This window comes from Piliocolobus tephrosceles, chromosome 11 (assembly GCF_002776525.5).
Source record: "Piliocolobus tephrosceles isolate RC106 chromosome 11, ASM277652v3, whole genome shotgun sequence".
NCBI classification, from domain to species: Eukaryota; Metazoa; Chordata; class Mammalia; order Primates; family Cercopithecidae; genus Piliocolobus; species Piliocolobus tephrosceles.
In genome coordinates this window covers 88008540-88033332 of record NC_045444.1, presented here as the reverse complement: position 1 = coordinate 88033332, position 24793 = coordinate 88008540, and the positions used below count along the sequence as shown (strand labels likewise).

Here is a 24793-nt window from a genome sequence, read left to right as displayed (position 1 = left end):
AAAAAAAAAAAAAAAAAAAAAAAAAAAAAAAAAAATTCACTTTAATTCCATTCAGCTATTTATTAAGCTCTTCCTATATACCTAGTAGTGTGATAGTCATTAATACCTTAATTTGTAAACATGTGTCATTCAAAGATATGCATGCAAAATATAATTGTCCTAACACTGACAGGAATAAAGAAAAGAGAAGTAACATTTATATGCAGCTCCAGAGTTTAGCATAGCATATGGCAAGAACTCAATAAAAACTGTGAAACTGATGAGATGTTTTGTTTCAACTGGTTTATACACGTTACCTAACCTAACAATAACACCATAGTGAAATTATTATTATTCCCATCTTATGGATGAAAAGATTGACATCCAGAGAAGGTAGGAATAGTTGTCAGTAGTTGCAAACAGTGTAATCTGGATTCAAGATTCCGTCTGTCTAAAAGGCCCTGCATTAGGAAACAAATGGGACCTTCAGTTACTAGCCTTTCCCCTTCTCCATGCCCAACCATCTGGATGACTCATTTTGATGGTGCGCGCTCTCTCTCTCTCTCTCACACACACACACACACACACACCCCAAAGCAAGATGCTGTCTGCTTCCAGAGAGGGGAAAGAAGAGGTGTCCCCTTAGCCACCATCCACAGTTCATCCTTGAATTTGGAAAGGGAAACCAGAGAACTGCAGAATGACTTTTGAAGGCTGATCTATGGGAACAAGGCTCCAATCTGTGTCCCCCCAAAACAAAAAAGGGTGTATGACATAGGAAGGCGAGAGCAGAAGGAGAGGGAGAGAGGGGCAAGTCCAGGTTGCCTGCTTCTGGTTTGTCTACTCAGGGTCACGTTATAGACTGCATGCTAAGAGTTGTGGAGGGGAACCTGGGCGTAGCCCTTGGTGGGAGAGGGGAGCTGGGAACTCTATGGTATTGGTGGGTGATAAGGCCATGGTCTTAGCTTGAGCTTCCATAACAAGATACCACAGACTAAATGGCTTAAACAACAGATATTTATTTTCTTACAGTTTCAGAGGCTGGAAGTCTAAGATTAAGATTCCAGCAGGGTTGGTTTCTGGTGAGGCCTCTCTTCCTGGCTTGCAGACAGCCACCTTCTTGCTGTGTGCTCATTTGGTGTTGCCTCTGTGCATCCTTAGAGAGAGAGGGAGAGGGAGAGGGAGAGGGAGAGGGAGAGGGAGAGGGAGAGGGAGAGGGAGGGAGAGGGAGAGGGAGAGAGAGAGAGAGGGAGAGGGAGAGAGAGAGAGAGGGAGAGGGAGAGAGAGAGAAGAGAGATGGTGGTGGGGGGCATGGGGAGAGAGAGAGAGGAAAAAAAAGAAGAGAGAGACAGGGAGGTCGATTGATCTGGTATGTTTTCTTCTTCTTATAAGGCCACCAGTTCTATCAATGTAAGACCCTAGACATATTACCTCATTTAACCTTAATTACCTCCTTAAAGGCCCTATCTCTAAATACAGCCATACTGAAGGCAAGGGCTTCAACATATGAATATTGGGGGGAACACAATTCAGTACATTATCCTAGCTGATAATGTGGAATTATTGATTTGAGGAGAACAAAAATCAGTGGCCCTATCTTAGGGCCACTTGACACTTATCAGAGTCAAGCGTCAGAAAAGTCAGAGCTTCTTGTGCTGTTACTGGATAATCATGCCTGGTTTTTGTACCTTCCTCTGTAAAATAAAATTGAAAATTTTAGTGTTCGTTTGCCCTGAAGAAAAACAACTTTGTTATGTTCTGGGAACTAATGAACTCACTGTTGTTATGGATGGCTAATAACAATCTGATTATTTAATTAGGAAATTAAATTAATCTAATTAATTAGGAAAATAATCTCTAAATGAATACAAGTAAGCAAATGACAGTGCGGGAAATCTAAACCATGTCACTTGTTTATCTGTGTCCCTACCTGTACAAGACAGTGTTATTTCATAAAATTTTTCATATTTCATTTAAAAACATTAATGAATGATGTAGTTTTTAAGGGGTGGTGATAGGCGTTACTTTATATTATAGCTTATTCTACAGACTGTACTTTGGACTACACTTTTACAGACTATGTACTTTTGGAACCTGTATTAGCCTCATTTATTAAATCAGTATTTGTTGAGCACCTGGGATGTGATGGGCACTGCTAGAAACAAGATGTAAAGTGCTGAAAGAAAAAAAAAAATTCAGAAATTAAATATTTTGATATTTAAAAGAAAACTCAATTTAAGAAATAATTTACCATTTGCCCACTATGTGCAAAATACTGTAGTAAGAGTCTGTAAAAACTAGTGAGACGGTCCCTGTCTTCAAGAAGCTGTCTAGAAGAACAAAGAAGGCAAACCCCCGAATGGTTATAGATGTAGAATAGATGTGCAGTAGCTGACAGTTCAAGGTAGTAGGAAGAAAATGCTCTGCAAGGGGGTATTCATTCTGATCAGTGCTTGGGATGGACCTAGAAGCATGACAGGCACAGGGAACAGGGTAGCAAAGGCGGTGATGTCCACTCTAATGGTAGCATAAGATGCGTGAAGGAGAGAAGTGGACGACAACCTTCCAAGCTGGGTTTAGGTTGTGCTGTAGAGAGTTTTGAGAATTAGGATAAGTAGTTTTTAAAGTTATATTCCTTTCTTCTTTTATATATACTTCAGCTAAAGGTAAAGAGAATTCACATTTATTGAGTACTTAGCATATGCCTGAGCTTTTCATGCATTTTCTCAATCCTAGCCTATATGGTAGGTACTGTTACTCTCCCCATTTGCAGATGGAGAACAGAGGCTTAGAGATCAACTAATTTGTGCAGCATTCAAAAGCCTATGGTTTTTAGTTTTTAACCATTTTTATATTATATAGCCTCCCACATCATACATTTTCATTTAATACAGGAGAGCCCTTTTTATCTCTCCAAGTAAGCAATAGCTCTAAAAGTAAATTTATCATAAGGTGGATGGAGTTTTAGTGACATACATAGTTTTTTATTTTTATTTTATGAGTTTTATTGACATACATAGGGAATTTTTTATTTTTTATTTTTATTTATTTATTTTTTTAGACAGAGTTTTGCTCTTTTTGCCCAGGCTGGAGTGCAATGGCGTTATCTCGACTCACCGCAACCTCTGCTTCCTGGGTTCAAACGATTCTCCTGCCTCAGCCTCCTAAGTAGCTGGGATTATAGGTGTGTGCTACCACACCCGACTAATTTTTATATTTTTAGTAGAGATAGGATTTCACCATGTTGGTCAGGCTGGTCTCGAACTCCTGACCTCAGGTGATCCGCCCGCCTTGGCCTCCCAAAGTGCTGGGATTACAGGCGTGAGCCACTATGCCTGGCCATGAAATTTTGTTTTTAATGCGGACACATTTTAAATTCTGTTTCTCCCTTTCTGTACTCTTTTATAGACGATGACATGAAGATTGATGAGAAATGTGTGGAAGCAGGTAACATTTTCTCTTGATTGCTTTGCTGTTAGAAGAAATATGAAGCATGTCAATTATAGATTATCTGAAGCAGAGGTGTCCAAAGGGGCCATGGGCCTTTCCTCTGAGAGAAATGTGTAAAATGACCCTCCACCCCCATCTTTCTTCTGTAGTTCTGGCCATTGGAAGCAGACGCTGTGATAATGTGTCCAGGTTCCCACTGATCTACTAGAAAATGTTCTAGAAAGCAGCACTTTGTAAATGATCTCAGGAACACTTAGTAACACTCAGCATATCAGATGGTAGAACACTTGGAAACCTCTGCTCTTTGTGAAATAACATAAAATATTGCAGTATCAAAATTTTAAAGAGCAATATATATTTTATTATTAAGTTTGATGCCATCTTCTGGTAGATTCTAGTATAGATAAATAGTAGTAGGTTCCAAAATGAGAAGACATGCATGAAAGTTTTTTACATTTCTATTCTTTAATTTTTTTGTAAATTGGGAAAAGATTTTTCAAATTTAGTGGCAGAAATAAGACCGGCTTAAGAATCACTAGGATTTTGTTAGGAGACCAGTTGGAGAACCTTAGTCTGATAGGTGAATCTATCTTTGCTTTATAGGCTAGTCTAGTTCTTAGAAGTGAAAGAACAATATAAAATTTTGAAACAGTGGGCATTTCAATGATTCACATATATTTTCCAGAACAACTGCAGAATACTGCTGACATTATGTTTATTTTACCAAGTATACTTTTTTTTAAAACTTGCAGTAATATTCATTTCCTTTCTACAATTTTCATTATATTTTTATTAGGTAATAATTCACATAGTTCAAAATTTAATAACTACAAAGGTATATTCAGTAAGAAGTTCCTCCCTTTCCATGTTCTCCTACTCATTTTTCTTTCTTGGGGCAATAAATGTTAATAGTTTCTTCAGTATCATCCCAGACATATTCTGTGCACAAAAAAGCAATGATGTGGTCGGGCGTGGTGGCTCATGCCTGTAATCCCAGCACTTTGGGAGGCCGAGGTGGGCGGATCACGAGGTCAGGAGATCGAGACCATCCTGGCTAACACAGTGAAACCCTGTCTCTACTAAAAAATATACAAAAGAAATTAGCTGGGCATGGTGGCGGGCACCTGTAGTCCCAGCTACTCGGGAGGCTGAGGCAGGAGAATGGTGTGAACCCGGGAGGCGGAGCTTGTAGTGAGCAGAGATCGTGCCACTGCACTCCAGCCTGGGTGACAGAGTGAGACTCCATCTCAAAAAAAAAAAAAAAGCAAAAAAAAAAAAAAAAAAAGGCAATGATGTGTATATTTCTCCTCCCCACTTCATCACCCCCATCTTTTTTTCTGAATCCAAATGCACATACCCTTTGATAGCATGAAATGCACACTGTTCTGTTCCTGGCTTTTCTAACTTAACATTCTAAATCTTGGAGGTGACTCTATCTTAGCACATACAGAGCCTTGTCTTTATTTTTTAAAACAGCTTATTGGTTATTGCATACTGATACAATCACTTATTTGTAGGCGTTTGTGTTATGTCCATTTGTTTCTATTATAAACAGTGCTACAATGAATTGCTGTATAAATATATCATTTTACATGCATGAGAATACCTTAGATGCAGCATTGCCTGATCCTAGGATGCATGCATTGGCAATGTTGCCATATATTTCAAATTGCCCTCCATGTATGTTTCTTAATCCTTAATCTCTCTTTAAAATGCTAACAAGAGTTGTTTTAACTAATGAGGAAGTTGGTTTATCTCACATCCTTCTCAGCCACTCGATCAAGCCAACATAATCAAGTTGTTCATATGCTCACTGTCCTCGCCATCACCCCCATTTGTGGGTCTCCAACTCTTCAGGCAGGGTGCACCCCTCCTACATCGGCAAGCCCTCTGCAGCAAAGCTGAGCAGTAGCCAACAATCTCTGCGGGTTTCCCTGACATTCCACTTTCCCCTTCCCTCTGAGCTTTTTACATTTTATTTTATTTATCCTCTATTATTTTATTTATTTTGAGCTCCTGCTGCAACCCTGACTGTCATCATGGCTCAGCTGCCGAATACCATATCTTTCATTTAAAGTTGATATATGCCATAGAGACACCATCGATTTGACCTTGATTTGGGAAAAAAACTTAAAAGGTGGTGTATGGGCAGAAGTAGGGGACCAGAGAATTAGACTTAAAATATAGACTCAGTGTAGATGGTCATGTAATAACATTTTTTATTTTTGCCTCCATGGAAAATCATAGATGAAGAAACATTTGAATCTGGTGAGTAAAAAAATGAGTATTTGGTACTGATTTTTAAATGTATATTCCAAATTTTGATGCAATTTATACACATATTTAGGGTTATAATAATTGTTTAAATATATCAACAGTAAAAAAAATTAAAAAGTAACTATACGTATCCCACATCATGTTGTCAATCTCAAATATACATTTTAAAGTTTATTTTTAATTTTAATTTTTAATTTTTTTTGAGACAAAATCTCTCTGTCGCTCAGGTTGTAGTGCAGCGGTGTGATCATGGCTCATTGCAGCCTCGAATTCCTGACGTCAAGTGATCCTCCCACCTCAGCCTTCCAAATAGCTGGAACTACAGGCATATGCCATCACACCTGGCTAATTTATTTATTTATTTATTTTGAGACAGGGTCTCAGTCTGTTGCCCAAGCTGAGGTGCAAGTGGTATGATCATAGCTCTCGGCAGCCTTCACTTCCTTGGCTCAGGTGATCCTCCCACTTTAGCCTCCCAAGTAGCTGGGACTACAGTCCCATGCCACCATGCATGGCTAATTTTTCAATTTTTTTGTAGATATAAGTCTCACTGTGTTGCCCAGGCTTGTCTCCAACTCCAGGCCTTGAGTGGTTTTCCCACCTTGACCTCCCAAAGTGAGCCACCACACCTGGTCACAGTAAAATGTATTTTAAAAAATACAGCAACAGTGCAGTTGTGAAATGTAGATTATACCTTAACCAGTACTTCTCACAGTCCCTGATGCACTTCTCACACTGTCCCTGATGCAGCATTTTGGAACTCTTTGGGAGCATTTTTTTATTGTCACATTGATTGGAGGATACTCCTGGCCTTTAACTGGTGTCTCTTGACCCACATAGCTTCTGAATGTCCTGCTGGACAAAACTTGTTACAAATATAAAAGGGTCATTTTTCAACACACAAAAAGTTTTCATAAGATTTAGCATGAGAAACACAGTGGTTTAGAAGACAGTCATTATGGAGAGAGACATTCAAACAGAATGCAGACATTGCCTTGCAATTATTGAATGATTTATTCCACGTATCCTGTCCACTCGATATTTCTAGTAAATAAACTGGAAAGTATATCTATACTGAATTAATTTTCTTTTTCTTTAATACATTATTTGTTATTATTGATGACATACGGTAAGTATCAAGTGTCTGTCCCTCAAAATAATATTGAAATCATTAAAAACAAAATAGGCCCCACAGAATTTTATCTTTAAACTGCAAACCTGCTAGGGCATGTTAACATGACCCACCCAATTCCAGGCATATTATTTTTCCTCATTTTCTCCATTTCATTGGTCTCTAATTGCTTTGGCATATTATCTTTACCTCAAGGCAATTTCCTTCTTTCTCTTATCACATACCAATAAATCTAACCTTTTATTACTTACCAAAACACTTTTTATTCTAGTGTCCACCTGTTTCTTTTCTATTTTTCTGTACTTCATATAAGGAATATTTTCTGATTTTTTAAATTCTCTTGAATCCATGCTTCTTTGTTATAAGTAAATATTAATATAAGCATCCAGTAGTTTCTTAGGTCTTCCAAAGATGTTATGCCCAAGGATTTATATTTTGATATGTATACTTAAAAAAAATTTTTTTTGAGACAGAGTCTTACTGTGTCACCCAGGTTAGAGTGCAGTGGTGTGATCTGGGCTCACTGCAATCTCCACCCGCCAGGCTCAAGTGATTCTCATGCCTCAGCCTCCTGAGTAGCTAGGATTACAGGTGTGCACCATCACACCCAGCTAATTTTTGTATTTTTAGTAGAGACGGGTTTCCATGTTGCTCAGGCTAGTCTTGAACTCCTGGCCTTGAGTGATCCGCCTGCCTCGTATGTATATACTTTTAAAATACATATATATTTTTAAAAATATAAATTACTTCCTTTAAAAGGTTTTTTTATGTTACAGCTGGAGCATTGTATTGATTTTTTAAATTACATGTGTGGTAGATTATGCCATCTATGAGTTTCCTTTCATAAAAGTAGAGAGATTGCTACAAATATTAGTTATAAAAAAAAAAAGAGAGCATTGAGACAGATGAGTTGTGAACCACTTTTCTAAATTATTTACATTTATGTTGTTTCAAAATGTCCTATTTTCCATTAGATGGTTGGCCTGTTAGAAATAATTTAATTGATTATTTATACTTGCCCAGTGTTTGGGATTGGCTTAGTTTTTAATTTCTCTAGCTTATTCTCATCCTTCTTTGTTCTATTCCACTGGAAAACACTCCACATGCGAAGGTTGTGGTTGAGGCCGGGGAGCGTTTGTGGGTCTGTGGAAGGAGAGGCAGTGGGTGAGACCACAGACTCCAGCCAGATCGGCCAGTTTGAACCTTGGGTTCATTACTCACTAACTGCAGGTTCTCTGGCTGTTAACCTCTCTGCCCTTCAGGTTCCTCACCTCTAAAATGGGAACAATAATTTATATGAATAAAGTGCTTAGAACAGTGCCTGGCACACAGGAAGTGCTGCACAAGTGTTAGCAGGTGTTATTATTGTGAAATCTTGTTCCTTGCGGGAGTCAGCAGCCAGTTCCTGGTGAACAGCACTGCAGAGGGAGTTGCCTACTCTAAAGCGCCCCTTGTGGACTCCTCTCAGCTGGAAAAGAGAACTCTCAAGCATTGATTCGTTCTGAACCCAGCTTTCTTAGGAGCTCAATTAAGGAACAGTTAGCACCCAGCTGGCATATTTTCTAAGCATAGAACCCTTGGCATTCATTCCATGATGCTTAGTTTTGTTACTTAGACTGCTTAGCGAGCAGTTAAGTTTCTTCAGTTTTGGTCTGTAGTATGAATAAAGTATAGTATGACTTCCTTGAATTTCACCAGGAGGTGACGAGGTGATGGTGTAGTTTATTTAATCAGAAGTGCCATTTAAAAAAAAAAAAAAAAAAGAAGGCTGGATATGGTGGCTCATGCCTCTAATCCCAGCACTTTGGGAGACCGAGGCGGGTGGATCACTTGAGGTCAGGAGTTCAAGACCAACCTGGCCAACATGGTGAAACCTCGTCTCTACTAAAAATACAAAAATTAGCCAGGCGTGGTGGCTCATGCCTATAATTCCAGCTACTTAGGAGGTTGAAGTGAGAGAATCGCTTGAACCCAGGAGACAGAGGTTGCAGTGAGCCGGGATAGCGCCATTTGCACTCCAGCCTGGGTGACAGAGGAGACGCCATCTCAAAACAAACAAACCAAAAACAGAATATGGCTATTTTGTGATATCTAGAAAACAAAGAAAACAGTTTGCTTCACATTCAGTTTCCTCTGTCTTCAAGGGGTAGCTGGGGATGGAAGTGTGTGAGACCCAGGAAGGGGAAGGAATGAGGTCGCTTGCTCGGGCCAGAGGCTGCTGCAGCACCAGCCCTAGCGGCATTTCTACCACTTCCTCCCCTTCACAGAGCTGCTGCAATACTGCCTCGGGGAGAGAGGAGAGAGAAGGCTCAAACCTGTTACTTTCCTTTAAGTTCTCCTTTTCAAGCTCCATTTTGTGCCAACCAAGTAGAGTCTTCCTGGATTAAAAAGCCTTCAGGGAGAGTCTTGATAGGCAACTTTCAGAAAAAGGTACTGTCCCAAGCAGTGGAGTCAGGGCAAATCAGTTTCTCAAGCCCGATCACGTGGTGATCATTTGCCTTGCCAGGCCTTACCCGACTTACCTTTTGCTAGTGGTGATGTGAATGTCTTGCTTATGTCATTTGCCTTGATTTGATGACTAACACGATCTTCTTAAAGGCTTAACTTTTCATGTCTGTTTCTGCACCTCCCCAAATCTCCAGAGGAACTTTCAGAAGGTAATTGTTTTTATTTCCTAGATACACCAAATAGAACTATGTTTAAGATCTTTCAGTGCCTCAAAATGAATACTTGCCCAGATAATGTTTAAGATGAAGATACGGTATTTGTTTTGTTTTTGTTTATGGTTTTCCCCTCATATTTACATTTTTTTCCCCAGGAAACACACTTCCAAACTAAGTTTATGAGGTTCTCCAAGGATATGACATTTTGTGGGTGAAATCAATGATTAAATATTCAGTTTCATAGATAACATTTAAAAGAACAATAAAAATAATTAAGCTTTATGAATATGTCCCCAAGAAAACATTTCTTTTTAAACTTATTGACATAGCTAAGTGAGAAAATGTACATACTTACCAGAAGATGGAATTGATATTGGTATGTTTTCTTTCTTTGTATTTTAAAACACTTTAAAAAAAAATAAAGTTTCAGAAAAAAGGTTGCATATGTCAGTTCGTTGTCTTAACAAATGCTCTTTATATTTTATATATATGTTTATATTTGAGACAAAGTCTCTCTCTGTTGCCCAGGCTGGAGTGCAGTGGTATGATCTCAGCCTACTGCAACCTCCATCTCCCAAGTTCAAGTGATTCTCCTGCCTCAGCCTCCAAAGTAGCTGGGACTACAGGCACAAGCCACCACGCCTGGCTAGTTTCTTGTATTTTTAGTAAAGGCGGGGTTTCACCATGTTGGGTGGACTGGTCTCGAACTCCTGACCTCAAGTGATCTGCCCGCCTCGGCCTCCCAGTGCTGGGATTACAGATGTGAGCCACCGCACTTGGTCATATATTACTTAAATGATTAGAGCAGAGCTGTATAAATGAGAAGGAACGTAAGTAAAAAGTAATTTGAAAATAATATTCTTATAACTTTTTTTCTGGAGTTTTTTTCTGAGGTCTCAATGGAAGGAGAAACAGGAGTTTGAACTATCTCTAGATGCCTCAGAGGCACTGGGCACAGTTTTCCTCATTTTGTCTCTCAGAGTCCTGGCCAATCAGAAACATTTGGCAGCCATAGAGCAAATCTTATTTTATATAGAATGAACCCTTTTAAGAGGGAGAAAATAAAAACCCGTATCTAGCAAAGAGATTAATTATAGGAGCTGCAGAAAAAAATAATGTTATAAACAGTATGGTCAAGAACAAGACTCACACCTGTAATCCCAGCACTTCGGGAGGACAAGGTAGGTGGATCACCTGAGATCAGAAGTTTGAGACTAGCCTGACCAACAGGGTGAAATGCCATCTCTAATCTAAAAATACATCTAAAAATACAAAATACATCTAAAAATACAAAAATTAGCCAGGCATGGTAGTGCATGCCTGTAATTCCAGCTTCTCAGGAGGCTGAGGCAGGAGAATTGCTTGAACCTGGGAGATGGAGGTTGCAGTGAGCTGAGATAGCACCATTGTACTCCAGACTGAGCACCAAGAGCAGGGGAGAAAAAAAAGAAAAAAGAAAAAAGAAAAAAGAACCACTTTAAGCTTGTTTAAAGTTATAAGATATTGAATCATAGTAAAAACATAAAAACTGGATATGTATTTTTAAACATATCCTAAGGAAACTTATCTTTAAAAATTAATAAACTGGTTTTGGCTTTAACCATACTAGACAGAATACATTCAGTATAATGCTCAAATTCTGTGAACTGCATCTCTGTAGTTTGTTGTGTGTGAATAACAGGATGAAAAATGCTTAGAACATTCAATGAGCCACTCAAGGATAAATTGAACTCTGCTGCCATCTACTAAGGTAGTCACTTGAAAAGTTGAAGATAATTTCGTGAATTTGTTCTAAATAAACTTCTTGTTCTCACATATTCTGCTCCTGCTGTTCTCTGTAGACAAGGAGGAATTTGTTGGCTATGGTCAGAAGTTCTTCATAGGTAGGTGATAATACGAGGTGGGTCTCTGTCACTTGTTAAATTACGTTTCCAAGCCTGACACTGTTTTGAAAGCTTCTTTTGCTGATGGACATTTCCAAACCTGTTCCTCGTTCTAGTTTCCTTTTCTTTCTGTCCTTTATTCTTGTCAATATTCTGATCTATTAATTATTCATTGTTATTCCTCTCATTTCCACTGGGTATCTATTAATTACTCACCAAACACAAAAATCTTTTTGTTTTCTTTCAGACTGTTTCATAACCTATTTATCTTACACTAAAGAGACAAAATCTCTGACTTTTAAACTTACTTCTTATGGCCACATTTCTATAATCTGTCACCTGGGCAGAGCTTTTTGTAGGACCAGGTACCACTCATCTAAAACCGCTCTGGGCTTCCTTCTATAGGGAGGCAGGGGAAGACTAGCAGAGCTGCAGGGTCTCTAAACTAGAAGGTTGGTTCCCAAGCTGGGTGCATTTTGGAATCATCAGGGGAGTGTGAAAAAACAAAACAAAACAAAACAAAACAAAACACAAAAACAAGGGGCCACCTTTCTGTATTGCTTTCAGAATCATTCAGCCTAAAAGCTATCGGGTAGAGCTGAACAGAGTACGCAGCTACACAAAGGTGGAGAGTAAGGAGCATGAGCAGGGTAAAGAAGGCATCTGTGTAGGGGACAATGGTAGCCTGGTGCAGGTTGTCAGAGCCAGAGTAAAATCAAGAGGTCAGCTGCCATCACTTGGCCTCTGATGCCCAACAGGCTTTACAAAGATGCCTGCCTCATCCAGCTTGGGCTCTGACACTTTCTGCGAGGCGATTGGCATTGTCTGTCCCCTATCTTGCACACTTAAGTGCTCTTGATTGATACAATAAGCAAATGTATTGAGGACAACAAGGGCCAGGGTTCTCACTGTTAGAGAAGGGAGTTATAAACATGGAAAGGGGAAGTCTAGAATGAGTCCTCTAGTGTTGGATTGACATCGTAGGTACTGGTGTGAACTCATGGTTTTCAATATATAGACATACAAATATAGATTGAAGTGTGCATGTGTATTTATATGTACACATAGAGTTGCTAACTCTATCTGCTGAGAGGACCCGCAAACAGCTCTGAAGATACCAGAAAGCCCCATGATTCTAAAGGCAGATGAAGCAGGAATCTAGGAGCTTAGAAATCATGATCCATGTGTCCAACTTTGCGCTGACCACACAGTCCTAAGCAACCACCTAATCTGTCTGTGTCTTAGTGAAACCACCTGAAAAATGTGAAAAATGAGCCTGCTCCGCTGTTTCTGCCCCGGCCCAAGCCATCCTCATCTCTCACCCAGACCACTGCAGTAGCTTCCTAACTGCTCTCCCCTGAGGTTACACTTGCTTTCTCTACGGTTTACATCAACCAGAGGAGTCTTTCAGAAACATGAATCCAATCATGCCACCGCCAACAGCTTCCCGTCACACTTCCACAACAATCCAACACTTTTCAGAGGCCCTGTGTGATCTGGCTCCAGCCACTTCCCACTACCCTGTTTCGTACTCCCTGTTGCTTACCGCCCTGCAGCTACACGGGTTTCCTTGCTGTTCCTCAAATGCTCCAAGCACAGTTTGTTTCTCTGCACCACTGCACTTGCAGTTCCCTTGACCTGGCTTGCCTGTCTCCTCAGAGGCTTCCTGATCTGGCTCCCTGCCTTCCTCCAGATGTCTGCTCAATGCCAACCTTTCAGAGATACTCTAACCTTACTGCCTATCTAAAAAAGCACCCCCATCAGTCTCTATCTACCTTGTCTTCTTCTAAGTACTTATTTTTGTTTTTTGTTTTTTGTTTTAATTTTTGTCTCTCCCCTTCTACAAAATGCGGATTTCATGAGAAAGTGGCCTTGGATTAGTTGAGCCCTCTCTCCCCAGCACCCAGGATAATGCCTGGTCCAGAGCAGGTGCGAGATGGGCTAGCACAGGGGACATTTTCATATGTTTCCCTCATATGACTTCCCATCTTCTAACTTCAGACAGATGTGACTATATTAACGAACACTTTAGGATCGTGGTTGCTACATATTTCGTCAGGTGTGAGGCTACAAGTGATCTCTCCTGCCTGGTTCTTATGTTCTGTGCACTTCCCCTCCCTAGCTGGCTTCCGCCGCAGCATGCGCCTGTGTCGCAGGAAGTCTCACCTCAGCCCGCTGCATGCCAGTGTGTGCTGCACCGGCAGCTGCTACAGTGCAGTGGGTGCCCCTTACGAGGAGGTGGTGAGGTACCAGCGACGCCCTTCAGACAAGTACCGCCTCATAGTGCTCATGGGTATGTCCCAGCATGCACTCTCTCTCCTCCTCCCTGAGGAGTTTTCCTTCTAGATTCAGGTGTCTCATATTGGGAATGATGGTAAAAGTAGAACTCTTTATGGACCCCCATACAAATACCTTTTTTAAAAAACAAAATAAAACCATTGTACTGTGGGTTTTTAAGTAACATTTTATTGTATCAAGCTTTTTAAAAAATCTACAAGTGAATGTGGTATGCTATGGTGTCCATGAACTATATAGTTACTTGTTATATAACAAGTATTATGATGTCATTATGACTGAGATTTTTTTTTTGTCTCCTTAGAATTGTTCTATAAACATACATGAGTGTTTCCCCAGACAGATCATTAACCTGTATCATGAAAATAAATTCTTAACGTCCATTTCCCTGAGAAATGTGTTAAATTCTTCAAGTCCATTCTCCTAAGAAATTTGTAATTACCTCACTTAGAAAAGTAACATCTTCTGAACTGTATCTTTGGTCCTTATAAAGATCATGGCAAATCTAGTGCAGGAGTGACCTGCTTTTGTGCCCATGACTTTTGCAAAGCTGGTCCCTGTAGCAGTAGCAACTTGTATCCTACTGCCTTCCTGTCTGCGTGTTTAGCTTCATGAGCAAGGCAGGTCCCTGTAGAGCAGAACAACGTGCCTTACAGCTGGGACCAGCAATATCATATGCAGGCCCCATTGTAAAATGCAAATGCAAGGGCCCCTGGCTAAAAAATTATCAAGGATTTCAAGATACAATAGCAGATAATTCATCCAAGCACAGTATCCTTCTAAGCATGGGCCCTGTGTAACTGCACAGGTTCTATACCCATTAAGTCAGCCCTGCCTCCAGCTGGACATGGGGGTGCTCACTCAATCACCTGTCAGGAATGTACCCCTGAATTCTGTAAGTCACAGAACCTATAATTGTCAAGGCTGGTTTCTGGTTTTGACTTGATAAAAACTTCATTTGAAAAGGAAAGGCAGAGCTCTGTGATTCTCTAAAATGAGACCAGCTAATTCTCATGGCATTCAACATTAGATAGAGTTGGCTGGGGGTCAGGTTCCTGCGATTCCTTACCTCATTCCTGAATGTTGAAGCAATGTGGGTTATTCTATGGGTCGCTAGAAAAATTCCCAAAAGTTTTCTGGGGTTCTTCCAATTTATGCGAAAGGAAGTTACATAATTGCCCTAAAAATATTTGCTCTCAAGTTTCTTCAATAGAAGGACTAAAATGATGATTCCATCACATAATTATATTTATCCACATCTGATGATTTCTGTGTGTGACTTTTTGTGTTTAGGACCCTCTGGTGTTGGAGTAAATGAGCTCAGAAGACAACTTATTGAATTTAATCCCAGCCATTTTCAAAGTGCTGTGCCACGTATGTTTAGTTTTGCTTTCATAATGGTTTGTGTTTTGGTAAAACTTTCTTTGCTGATCTCATTTAACTATGTCATTCCATCTTTGTTGTAAAAATATACAACACTAGGGATAGTTCTTAAGTATTTCTAACCATATTTATTTTAATAAGGAAAATTGGTTTATTGGAATGTAGGCTGCTGGCTTTTAAATGGGCTTTTTTCTATTTCTTAACAATTATATGGATGGCCTTTCAGGCAAACTAATAGTTAGCAATAATAGCTAACATACACCCAGTACTTACTATCTAAAAATTGATATATGCACATACAACTTTATATAAATTTATGAGTATGATTATATAATACATAACTGTTTTAGAAATGGTGTTTTCTGGCTGGGTAGAGTGGCTCACTCCTGCAATCACAGCACTTTGGGAGGCCGAAGTGGGTGGATCTTCTGAGGTCAAGAGTTCAAGACCAGCCTGGCCAACATGCTGAAACCCCATCTCTATTTAAAATACAAAATTTAGCTGAGTGTGGTGCTGCATGCCTGTAATCCCAGCTACTCAGGAGGCTGAGACAGAATCACTTGAACCTGGGAGGCAGAAGTTGCAGTGAGCCGAGATGGCACCATTGCACTCCAGTGTGGGCGAGAGAGTGAGACTGACTCAAAAAAAAAGTGTTTTCTTATTTTCTTTTACTCATAACTCCTCTATTTCTCCTAAGCTCCCCCTTCACTACTACCAGCTCCAAACCAACTCCTAAAACACAATCTTCCAGACTTTATGTAGAGTTGTGTGAATTTTTTACCCACTTAGAGTTGTTATATGAGGGTTTTTTTTAAGCTTTAAGACATTTGAGAGCTGCAATTCTAAAAATAGAAGAAATTATTTGTTTCATACTGAGATTCATCCTTAAAATCACTCTAAGAAAAGCTGTTTTATTGTAAAAATAGAAAAGATCAAGACTTGAGAGAGAATTCCTGATTTCAAGAAAATAGAAACTTCATAATAATGCATGTTTATAATAATGTATAATAATGCATAGTTTCTAATATGTGTAAAAGGAAGTTAAAATTTTGACTGAGGCACTAAGATGCACATCTTTAAATGAGGAAAGTGAAAACAAGTTAAACTCCTCACACATCTCAAGGGTATAAAAGGCTTGGGGAGGGAGATTCATGAGGGCGTTTCAGGGAGGCTTTTATTGGAGAGAGCCGTGCTGTGTGTTCCAGACCCGCTGAGAGTGGGAAGAGTGTGTGGGTGTGCTTGCTCCCCCCTCCCCTCAAGGCAAGACAGAGGAACCTAGGGGGACCACTTAGAGAACTTTCTTTGTGTCCCCTGAACTTTGAGGGACACGGAAGAATGGTGTCCAAATTATACCTGAAAAATCCAAAGGAGGAGAGCTTACAGGAAGTGGCCAATGGCTATAATTTGGGAAGTGGCTGTCCTCATAGGGTCCATCACAGCCAGACTTGTGATGTTGCCCAAGGACCGGATCTGGGCAGGTAATGTATAAGAAAGTCAGCCCAGGGTTATATGATTCCTGCCCAGGAGGAAGCCTGAGGAGAAAAAGGCCGAAAGTGGACTCCCAAATATATCTGGCTTTAGAAGGAATCACAGACAACGAACTGGAATAGGAATGGGCTTGAGAGGCCTTGTGGTGGTGGTGATAGGGTTTGCAAAATAACCCAATATATGGTTTAGGAGAGAAAGAGCCAGATTTAAGCATCTGCCAAATCTAAAGAAAGCCAACAGCAGCCAGAATCAGTCTTTGCCAAACCAGAACCTTCCTTCCTGCTTTCCTCTCCCTCCCCGCACTCTAGACTTAGAGAGTTCTAAACCAGTGGAAGTGAGATTTATCGAGGGGAGGGAGAAGCAAGAGCAGTAGAAATACAATGAAAGGAAAGAGAAGTGACTCATACTCTTGTCTGGCTTCTCTGAGCGTAGGCTTCCCCAGTGCAGCAAATTTGAGCCAGATGTGTGAAGCAGCAGCCTAAAATCTAAGTGAAGTTTATAATTTTGATGACTATGTGGGAATGGAATTTTAATTAGTCAGTTGAGACTGGCTGATGAAAATGAAATTGTGGCATGAGTGATGATAGACTTTTAAAATTAAACCTGAGTGAAAGAGTCATGGAAACTGCTAGTTGTTTTTTTTTTTTTTTTTTTTTTTAAAAAGACAGAGTCTCGCTCTGTCGTCCAGGCTGGAGTGCAGTGGCACGATCTTGGCCCACTGGAACCTCTGCCCCACGAGTTCAAGCGATTCTCCTGCCTCAGCCTCCCAAGTAACTGAGATTACAGGCACCCGCCACCATGCGCAGCTGATTTTTATAGTTTCAGTAGAGACGGGATTTCACCATGTTGGCCAGTCTGTTCTCGAACTCCTGCAACTCAAGTGATCTGCCCATCTCAGCCTCCCAGAGTGCTGGAATTACAAGCGTGAGCCACTGCGCCTAGCCGGGAAACTGCTAGGATTTTACGCAGGGGCTGGGGAAGATCTTGCCTCACAGAAGGGCTGTGGGAGACCAAGAAGTTGCTTTATGATCGCATCCCATAGGCCGTGCTTTCTGAAGTACTGCTTTCATGTACAGGAATGGGCATTAATCTCAAAAACAAAAACTACCAAAGAAATCACCGTTTTCCTTTTCTGTGTGTTTTTTGTTTGTTTGTTTGTTTTGTTTTGTTTGAGATGGAGTCTCACTCTGTTGCCCAGGCTGGAGTGCCATGGGATGATCTCAGCTCACTGCAACCTCACCTCCTGGGTTCAAGCGATTCTCCTGCCTCAGCCTCCTGAGTAGTTGGGACTACAGGCGCATGTCACCATGCCCAGCTAATTTTTGTATTTTTAGTAGAGATGCAGTTTTACCATGTTGGCCAGGCTGGTCTTGTACTCCTGACCCCAGGTGATCCACCCGCCTCGGCCTCCCAAAGTGCTGGGATTACAGGCATGAGCCACCGCCCCTGGTCAAATCACCATTTTTTGATAGTCTGAATAAAAATAAAATGCCCACAGAATATAGAAGATTTTAAGAATGTCAATGTAGAATTTTAATCATTTAAAATGAGAAAATACTGCTCATATTTTGCTTTTTAAATGGAAGTTTTAAGCTTAAAATGGATACCTCAAGTTATGCATCAATTCACAGACTTTAACCTACCATATAAATGTTAGTCCAATGGAAGCAAAGGAGAAGGAATCATCTTGGGTTTAGATTGACGTAATTCACTATCACCTGAGAGCTATAAGGTTTTACTAGAATTTTGTTTTAAGTAGGAAGCTGTGGGAGATGTGGTGTAACTGTAGGAACTCTAAGGATCTGATGAGAGGCTTGAATAAGGAAAATACAAAAATGACCTCAAGATGACATTTGCTTTTAGACCCCCTTGAAGGTTGGTAACTCCTTTGATAATTTAAGGCTGCTTTCGAGCTCCTACTTGATCATTTCCATGTATTGATATCATCAGATGTTGATCTATTTTATCCTTAAACTTTGTCAGATGCAAATACACAAATTCTGTATGAATAAGGGAACTGGTGGTAATGTAGATTAAGGGACTAGCTTTATAGTATATAGGATGCAGAGCTGAAACTGTCTTACTCGTCTTTGTGTTTTCAGAACCTAACATGATTGATACCTGGAACATAGTAGGCACTCAGTACACACTAGCAAACAACAAATAACTTTTAGATATTTGATGAACTCCTATATTCTATATGACCTGTCACTATTTAAGTTGAAGAGTCTGTAATCAAAGTGGCCATATCAAAGAATCAGACTGAATCTAGACACAGCTAATCTTTCCCTCCTAGAGATCCCTAAAATGAATCACCACTCACTTGGGTGTTAATGCATCTAGTCAAGATTGCAGAATGTCATGGGTTTTCTCCATTTTAAATTTGAGCATCTATTGTTGTAAAAAACATTCATCTAGGAGGAGTCAGAACACATAGGTTCTAATTTCAACTTCATTTTTCATCAGTCTTATGAATGTGAGCAAGTTTCTCCAAAAGCTTTACTTATGAGTAAAACATACATATTAACAGTTTACCTAAGATAAGAGTATGGAAAATGAAATGAGATGATGGGAAATGCGCTATCCAAATGTAAGATATTATTGGTATTGCTACCTGGGAGCCTTTAGGCATCTAAAGGTTCACACATAATTCACTAGCACTTGTTTTGAAGTAATGACAGGTGTTACCTTAGGTCTTTCTTATGCTGGCTTAATACCTAGTGCATTCTTTTTCACACCATATGCACTCAATAAAGGTTTATAGACTAACTGATTTTGATATAAGAACTTATCACCAATTCAGGCTTCTTCTTTTTAGTTCTAGCATTTTATCTAATTGATTATATATTCATTTATTTATTTTGATTAGATATCTTTATTCAAATGTATATTGGTAATCAAAGAATTTTGAAGACACCAAAACCTTTCATTCCCTTTTCTTGATAGACACTACTCGTACTAAAAAGAGTTATGAAATGAATGGGCGTGAGTATCACTATGTGTCCAAGGAAACATTTGAAAGCCTCATATATAGTCACAGGTAAAGTGGAGGTTTAGAAGCTGATTCTTGCCTCTTGTTGTTTTACATTCAAAATAGATTCCCTATTTTTATGTATTTTCCAAAGCTCCTGGGTAATTCCTTTTGTTTCTGAGGAGTGAAGCATGAAATGTACATTGATATATCAGCATACCAACTCACTGGGTTTGGAAAGGGAGCAGAATGGAGTTTGCAAACCTTGGAGAACTTGAGGAAATACATAAACTCTAGATATGCTCATTATGTTCACCCCTTGAATAGCTATTTATTTTTTCTGTGCTAATAAAGTCCACATATTTATATTCAACTCTAGTGTAGTTTATCCTCATGTTACTACTAATAATATTTTCTTTGTAGAAAGCGTTCTGTTTTGTTTGGCCTGCCCTTGCAGGATGCTGGAGTATGGTGAGTACAAAGGCCACCTGTATGGCACTAGTGTGGATGCTGTTCAAACAGTCCTTGACGAAAGAAAGATCTGCGTCATGGACTTAGAGCCTCAGGTGGGTCCATGGTGGAATATTTATGTCCCCAAACGATGAATGCATATCGTCCATTTTTTGTGCACATGCTGTAGGTTATAGTTGAGACATTTATTCTGTTAGCCTTTTAAGAATAAGGCCATTTCTCATATCTAAGATCTTACTTAATGTGTCAATTTAAAACATTTTCGTTTTAGTTGGGAAAGAAGTCTTGCTTCTCATACAGAAAAGCAGAACTGAGTGGGTGGTCACAAAGAGAAGCAAGAATCTTTCTTGCTTTAACCTTGATCACAAAGGCATCAAGGTCACTTCTTGTGGAGTGAATAAGATGTTGCTTTGTACAAGGAAGTGAGGTTTCTATGTTGTCATATCTGTGGCTACCTTCCTGAGACCACATGTAGAATGGAGCAGGGGTGAGCAAGTTAAGGTAAGATAAAGAACATGCAATCCATAGGCCCAATTTTTGTGATCTTTGTATTTTCTTCATATGTGTGTGTGTGTGTGTCTGTGTTTGTTTTGTTTTTTGAGACAAGGCCCTGCTCTGTCATCCAGATAGAGTGCAGTGGCGTGCTCTCGGCTGACTGCAACCTCCGCTTTCTGGGTTCAAGTAATTCTCGTGCCTCAGCCTCCCTAGTAGCTGGGACTACAAGTGCAAGCCACCATGCCTGGCTAATTTTTGTATTTTTAGTAGAGACAGGGTTTTGCCATGTTTGCCAGGCTGGTCTGGCAATGGAACTCCTGGGCTCAAGTGATCCACCTGCCTTGGCCTCCCAAAGTGCTGGGATTATAGGCATGAGCTACTGTGCCCAGCCATGTTTTCTTTGTCGTTAGAAATACACTTTGTGTGCTAGAGAATCAGAGGAAAAGAGATAGCAGTAGTATCCAATGTGAGATAATAGCAAGAGGAAAGGGAAGTGAAGGTGAAACAGAGCTGATCCATCTTGAGAGTCTGTCTTTGTCATATGAGATCATGTACAGAATCCTACTCTCAGTAAATGAGATTCTCTCATGTATAGACTGTTGCTCAGCTAGTAAGATTTCAATTGCTAGTCATAGCTAGTAAGAGTCAGGATTTGACCTTAATTTTGATTCTAAAACTCCATCTTCAAATTATTAAAATGTTCATTTGTTTTTAAGAATTGAGCAGTTGGGGGCACATGAGATGATACTCTAAAAATAATTGCTAATTTCTGGTCTTAGAAATTTTGAGAAGCTTCATGTTGACTCTAGAAAGTTAGGACTTCTGTTTTTAAATGTGCATTTAGGTCAGGTACGGTGGCTCATGCCTATAATCCCAGCACTTTGGGAGGCTGAGATGGGAGGATTTCTTGAGGCCAGGTATTTGAGACCCCTCTGGGAAACATAGTGAAACCCCATCACTACAAAAAATAAAAAATAAAAAAAAATTAGCTGGGGCTAGGCGTGGTGGCTCATGCCTGCAATCCTAGCACTTTGGGAGGCTGAGGCAGGCAGATTACCTGAGGTCAGTAATTCGAGACCAGCCTGGCCAACATGGGAAAACCCCATCTCTACTAAAAATACAAAAATTAGCTGGGCGTGATGGCACAAGCCTATAATTCCAGCTACTAGGGAGGCTGAGGCACAAGAATTGCTTGAACTGGGAAGGCGGTGGTTGCAGTGAGCAGAGATCCCACCACTGCACTCCAGCCTGGGCAACAGAATGATATTCTGTCTCAAAAACAAAACAAAACAAAATAGCTGGCATGGTGGCATGTGCCTCTGGTCCCAGCTACTCGGGAGGCTGAGATGGGTGGACTGTTTGAGCCTGGGAAGTTGAGGCTGTGATTGCACCACAGCACTCCAGTCTGGGTGACAGAGAAAGACCATGTCTCAAAACAAACAAAAAACAAGTGTGCATTTGAATTTTCTGTGTAGGATATTCAAGTGGTTCGAACTCATGAACTGAAGCCCTATGTCATATTTATAAAGCCATCGAATATGAGGTGTATGAAACAATCTCGGAAAAATGCCAAGATTATTACTGACTACTTTGTGGACATGAAGTTCAAGGTAAGAGCAAGTCAAAAATTACTGTATTGCTTTCAGTGACTTCTGCATGGGAGAGATCTGGGTTGGGTCGGGCCAAGGATCTCTGATCTCATTGTCCTCCTCCTCCTTTTTGGCCCCCTCCCCAAAAGGCCCTCAGTAAAACCAGTTTACTCTGGTTTTATTTTACAAACAAAACAAAACCAACCAACAAACAAAAAACACAAAATTTAAAACTGTACTGTTTCTACAGGATCTGTGTTAGAGAATGTAATTTTTGTTTCTAATGGATAATGCTCTTATGATTTAACCTTTTGGATGGACATCACTTACAGATATAAAAATAAAGTTTAATAAATGCTATGATGCTACCCTTATTTTTTTCTTTCTTATTTTTTTGGGTCTAGTTAAAAAGAAAAAATCCTTGAGCCATAGTTTGCAAAGCCAAACAGAAATTGGTCATATATGAACCTGGTATTTGTATTTTAAACAGATTATCTTTTACTTAAAAGCTTACTTTAAAAATGCTCAGTGAGTATATCTCATCTGTAAAATGATGATGGTAATAATAGAAGGGGCAAGCCAGGTGAAATTAATCAGTGATTTCATCCTAGAACAGGTGATTTTTTTCCAGTTGCATACATATATTTTACATGAAATACACTTTAAATATTGTGAGTCATAACATGCATTCAGTAAAGTGTATAGTGTACAGTTTAATGAGTTTTTACGTGTGTATGCACCCAGATAACCATCACCTAGATTAAGATATTACAGCCATTTATTGTGTGTGTGTGTATGTGTGTGTGTGTGTGTGTGTATGTGGGGTAAAAATACATAAAACTTACCATATTAACTGTTTTAAGTGTACAGTTCAGTGTTAGTGTTAAGTATATTCACATTGTTGTGAAACAGATCTCCAGAATTTATTTACCTGGCAAAACTGAAACTAAAACTATGAATGATTCACTAAATATTTGTATGTCATGCTTGTACAAGGGCCATGCTAATCTCTGCATTGTTTCAGTTTTAGTATATGTGCTGCTAAAGCAAGCACAGGTATCTTTAAATTATCCTTTCTCTTATTATTTTTATTTTCATATGTTTTTCAATGACTATGGAGGTCTGATTTTCCAGTTTACCTTGTGAACAGTAGAGTCCATGAATGTATTTGTTGAGTCTTATGGGCATTTAAAATTGTTCTCATTTTTATGGCAGTCTAAACAAATTAACAAAATTGTTTCTGGATCATATGTATAGTCACTTTGTAAAGCCACAAGATTTTGGTGCCTGCATTTGTATTTGTGTTTCAGATTGTACTGGTGACAAGTTGTACTATTTTTCGTGAACTAATAAGAAAATAACAGCAATGAATTTAATGCATTAGTGACAAGTGAAGGCCAAATTACCTTCATTAAATGAACATTTCACAAGAGTAGAAACAGTAATATAACTGGCTTATACCATCCTCATGTTGAAAGTGGCCATTTTGTATCTTTAAAATAATGTTATTCCTATCAGATTAATGTTCACTTGAAATTTATGTTTAAATTTTATTTAAACTGGTACATTTTCTTTGATTTTATGTTGTATATGGTTAAAGAGTTTCAAGTGTAAAGGGAGGAGTAAAATAAATTCATATGGGAAGTTGAGTAATCTGTCTGCAAACTATTAGTAAATTTTGCAAAACATGATCAGACATTAAGATTAAAGATTAAAACATAAGTTTTGTAGTTTAGAAGACATTTATTGGACCTCATTTTTTAAATAAAAACTTCGGTCTTTTATTATTTAAAAAAAATTACAAATTAAAATTTCTTTATCTCAGTAATACATTTCTAAGAAATAAAGGATGACATACTGTGGATAGTGATATATTTTTCCCAGCTTTGCTTATGCTTTACATTAATTTGGAAGGATATGTTTATACCTGTTATAATAATTACATTTTCTCTACAAAAATTAGCTGGGCATGATGGTACTTGCCTATAGTCCCAGCTACTCTGGAGGCCTAGGTGGGAGGATCACTTGAGTCTGGGAGGCAGAGGCTGCAGTGAGCTGAGATGATGCCACTGCATGCCAGCCTGGGATACAGTGGGACCCTGTCTAAAAAAAATAATAATTTTATCTATATTTAGCAACATTATTTCGATTAACAGAGGGTAAAACAATTACTATTTTCTAGTTAGCTAGCTTTGTAGAATTTTGAGAAAATATGTTTTAAACGTTATTAAAAATCATCTGTGCAAAATTTGCCGACCTTACTGTTTTTATAGTAGTTTCACGACTGAATGTGACAGCATAACAAACTGTATTTTTTCCATTTGTCCAATTAATTCTGTACTATCCATATTTTTCTATTTCTCCTAAAGGATGAAGACCTACAAGAGATGGAAAATTTAGCCCAAAGAATGGAAACTCAGTTTGGCCAATTTTTTGATCATGTGATTGTGAATGACAGCTTGCATGATGCATGTGCCCAGTTGTTGTCTGCCATACAGAAGGCTCAGGAGGAGCCTCAGTGGGTACCAGCAACATGGATTTCCTCAGATACTGAGTCTTAATGAGACTTCTTGTTTAATGCTGGAGTTTTAACACTGTACCCTTGTTACAGTGATCCACAGTTGCAATCTAAAACAGCAGTATTTGACCCATTATAATGTGTACAACTTTAAAAGTGCAGTAGTTTATTAATTAATCTTATTTGAAAAAAATTTTTA

The 24793-nt window shown here is 39.2% G+C and overlaps 1 protein-coding gene and 1 non-coding gene across 2 annotated transcripts in view; one reads left to right on the top strand and one right to left on the bottom strand.

Annotated features, from left to right (window-relative positions):
- MPP4 (membrane palmitoylated protein 4) overlaps positions 1–24787 on the top strand; it is a 52354-nt gene extending 27567 nt beyond the window's left edge. Inside the window, exons 12-21 of the mRNA XM_023216865.2 lie at positions 3388–3426; positions 5677–5697; positions 9481–9495; positions 11343–11384; positions 13507–13677; positions 14973–15053; positions 19497–19590; positions 19979–20087; positions 21963–22097; positions 24446–24787. Of these exons, the coding sequence (XP_023072633.2) occupies positions 3388–3426; positions 5677–5697; positions 9481–9495; positions 11343–11384; positions 13507–13677; positions 14973–15053; positions 19497–19590; positions 19979–20087; positions 21963–22097; positions 24446–24637 (899 nt within the window). The 3' untranslated portion in view covers positions 24638–24787. The remainder of the gene's footprint in view (positions 1–3387; positions 3427–5676; positions 5698–9480; positions 9496–11342; positions 11385–13506; positions 13678–14972; positions 15054–19496; positions 19591–19978; positions 20088–21962; positions 22098–24445) is intronic.
- Positions 23024–23130, bottom strand: LOC111549322. Its single transcript, XR_002733693.1, has one exon. It is a non-coding gene; the product is annotated as a U6 spliceosomal RNA (small nuclear RNA).
- Positions 24788–24793: the final 6 nt, after the last annotated feature.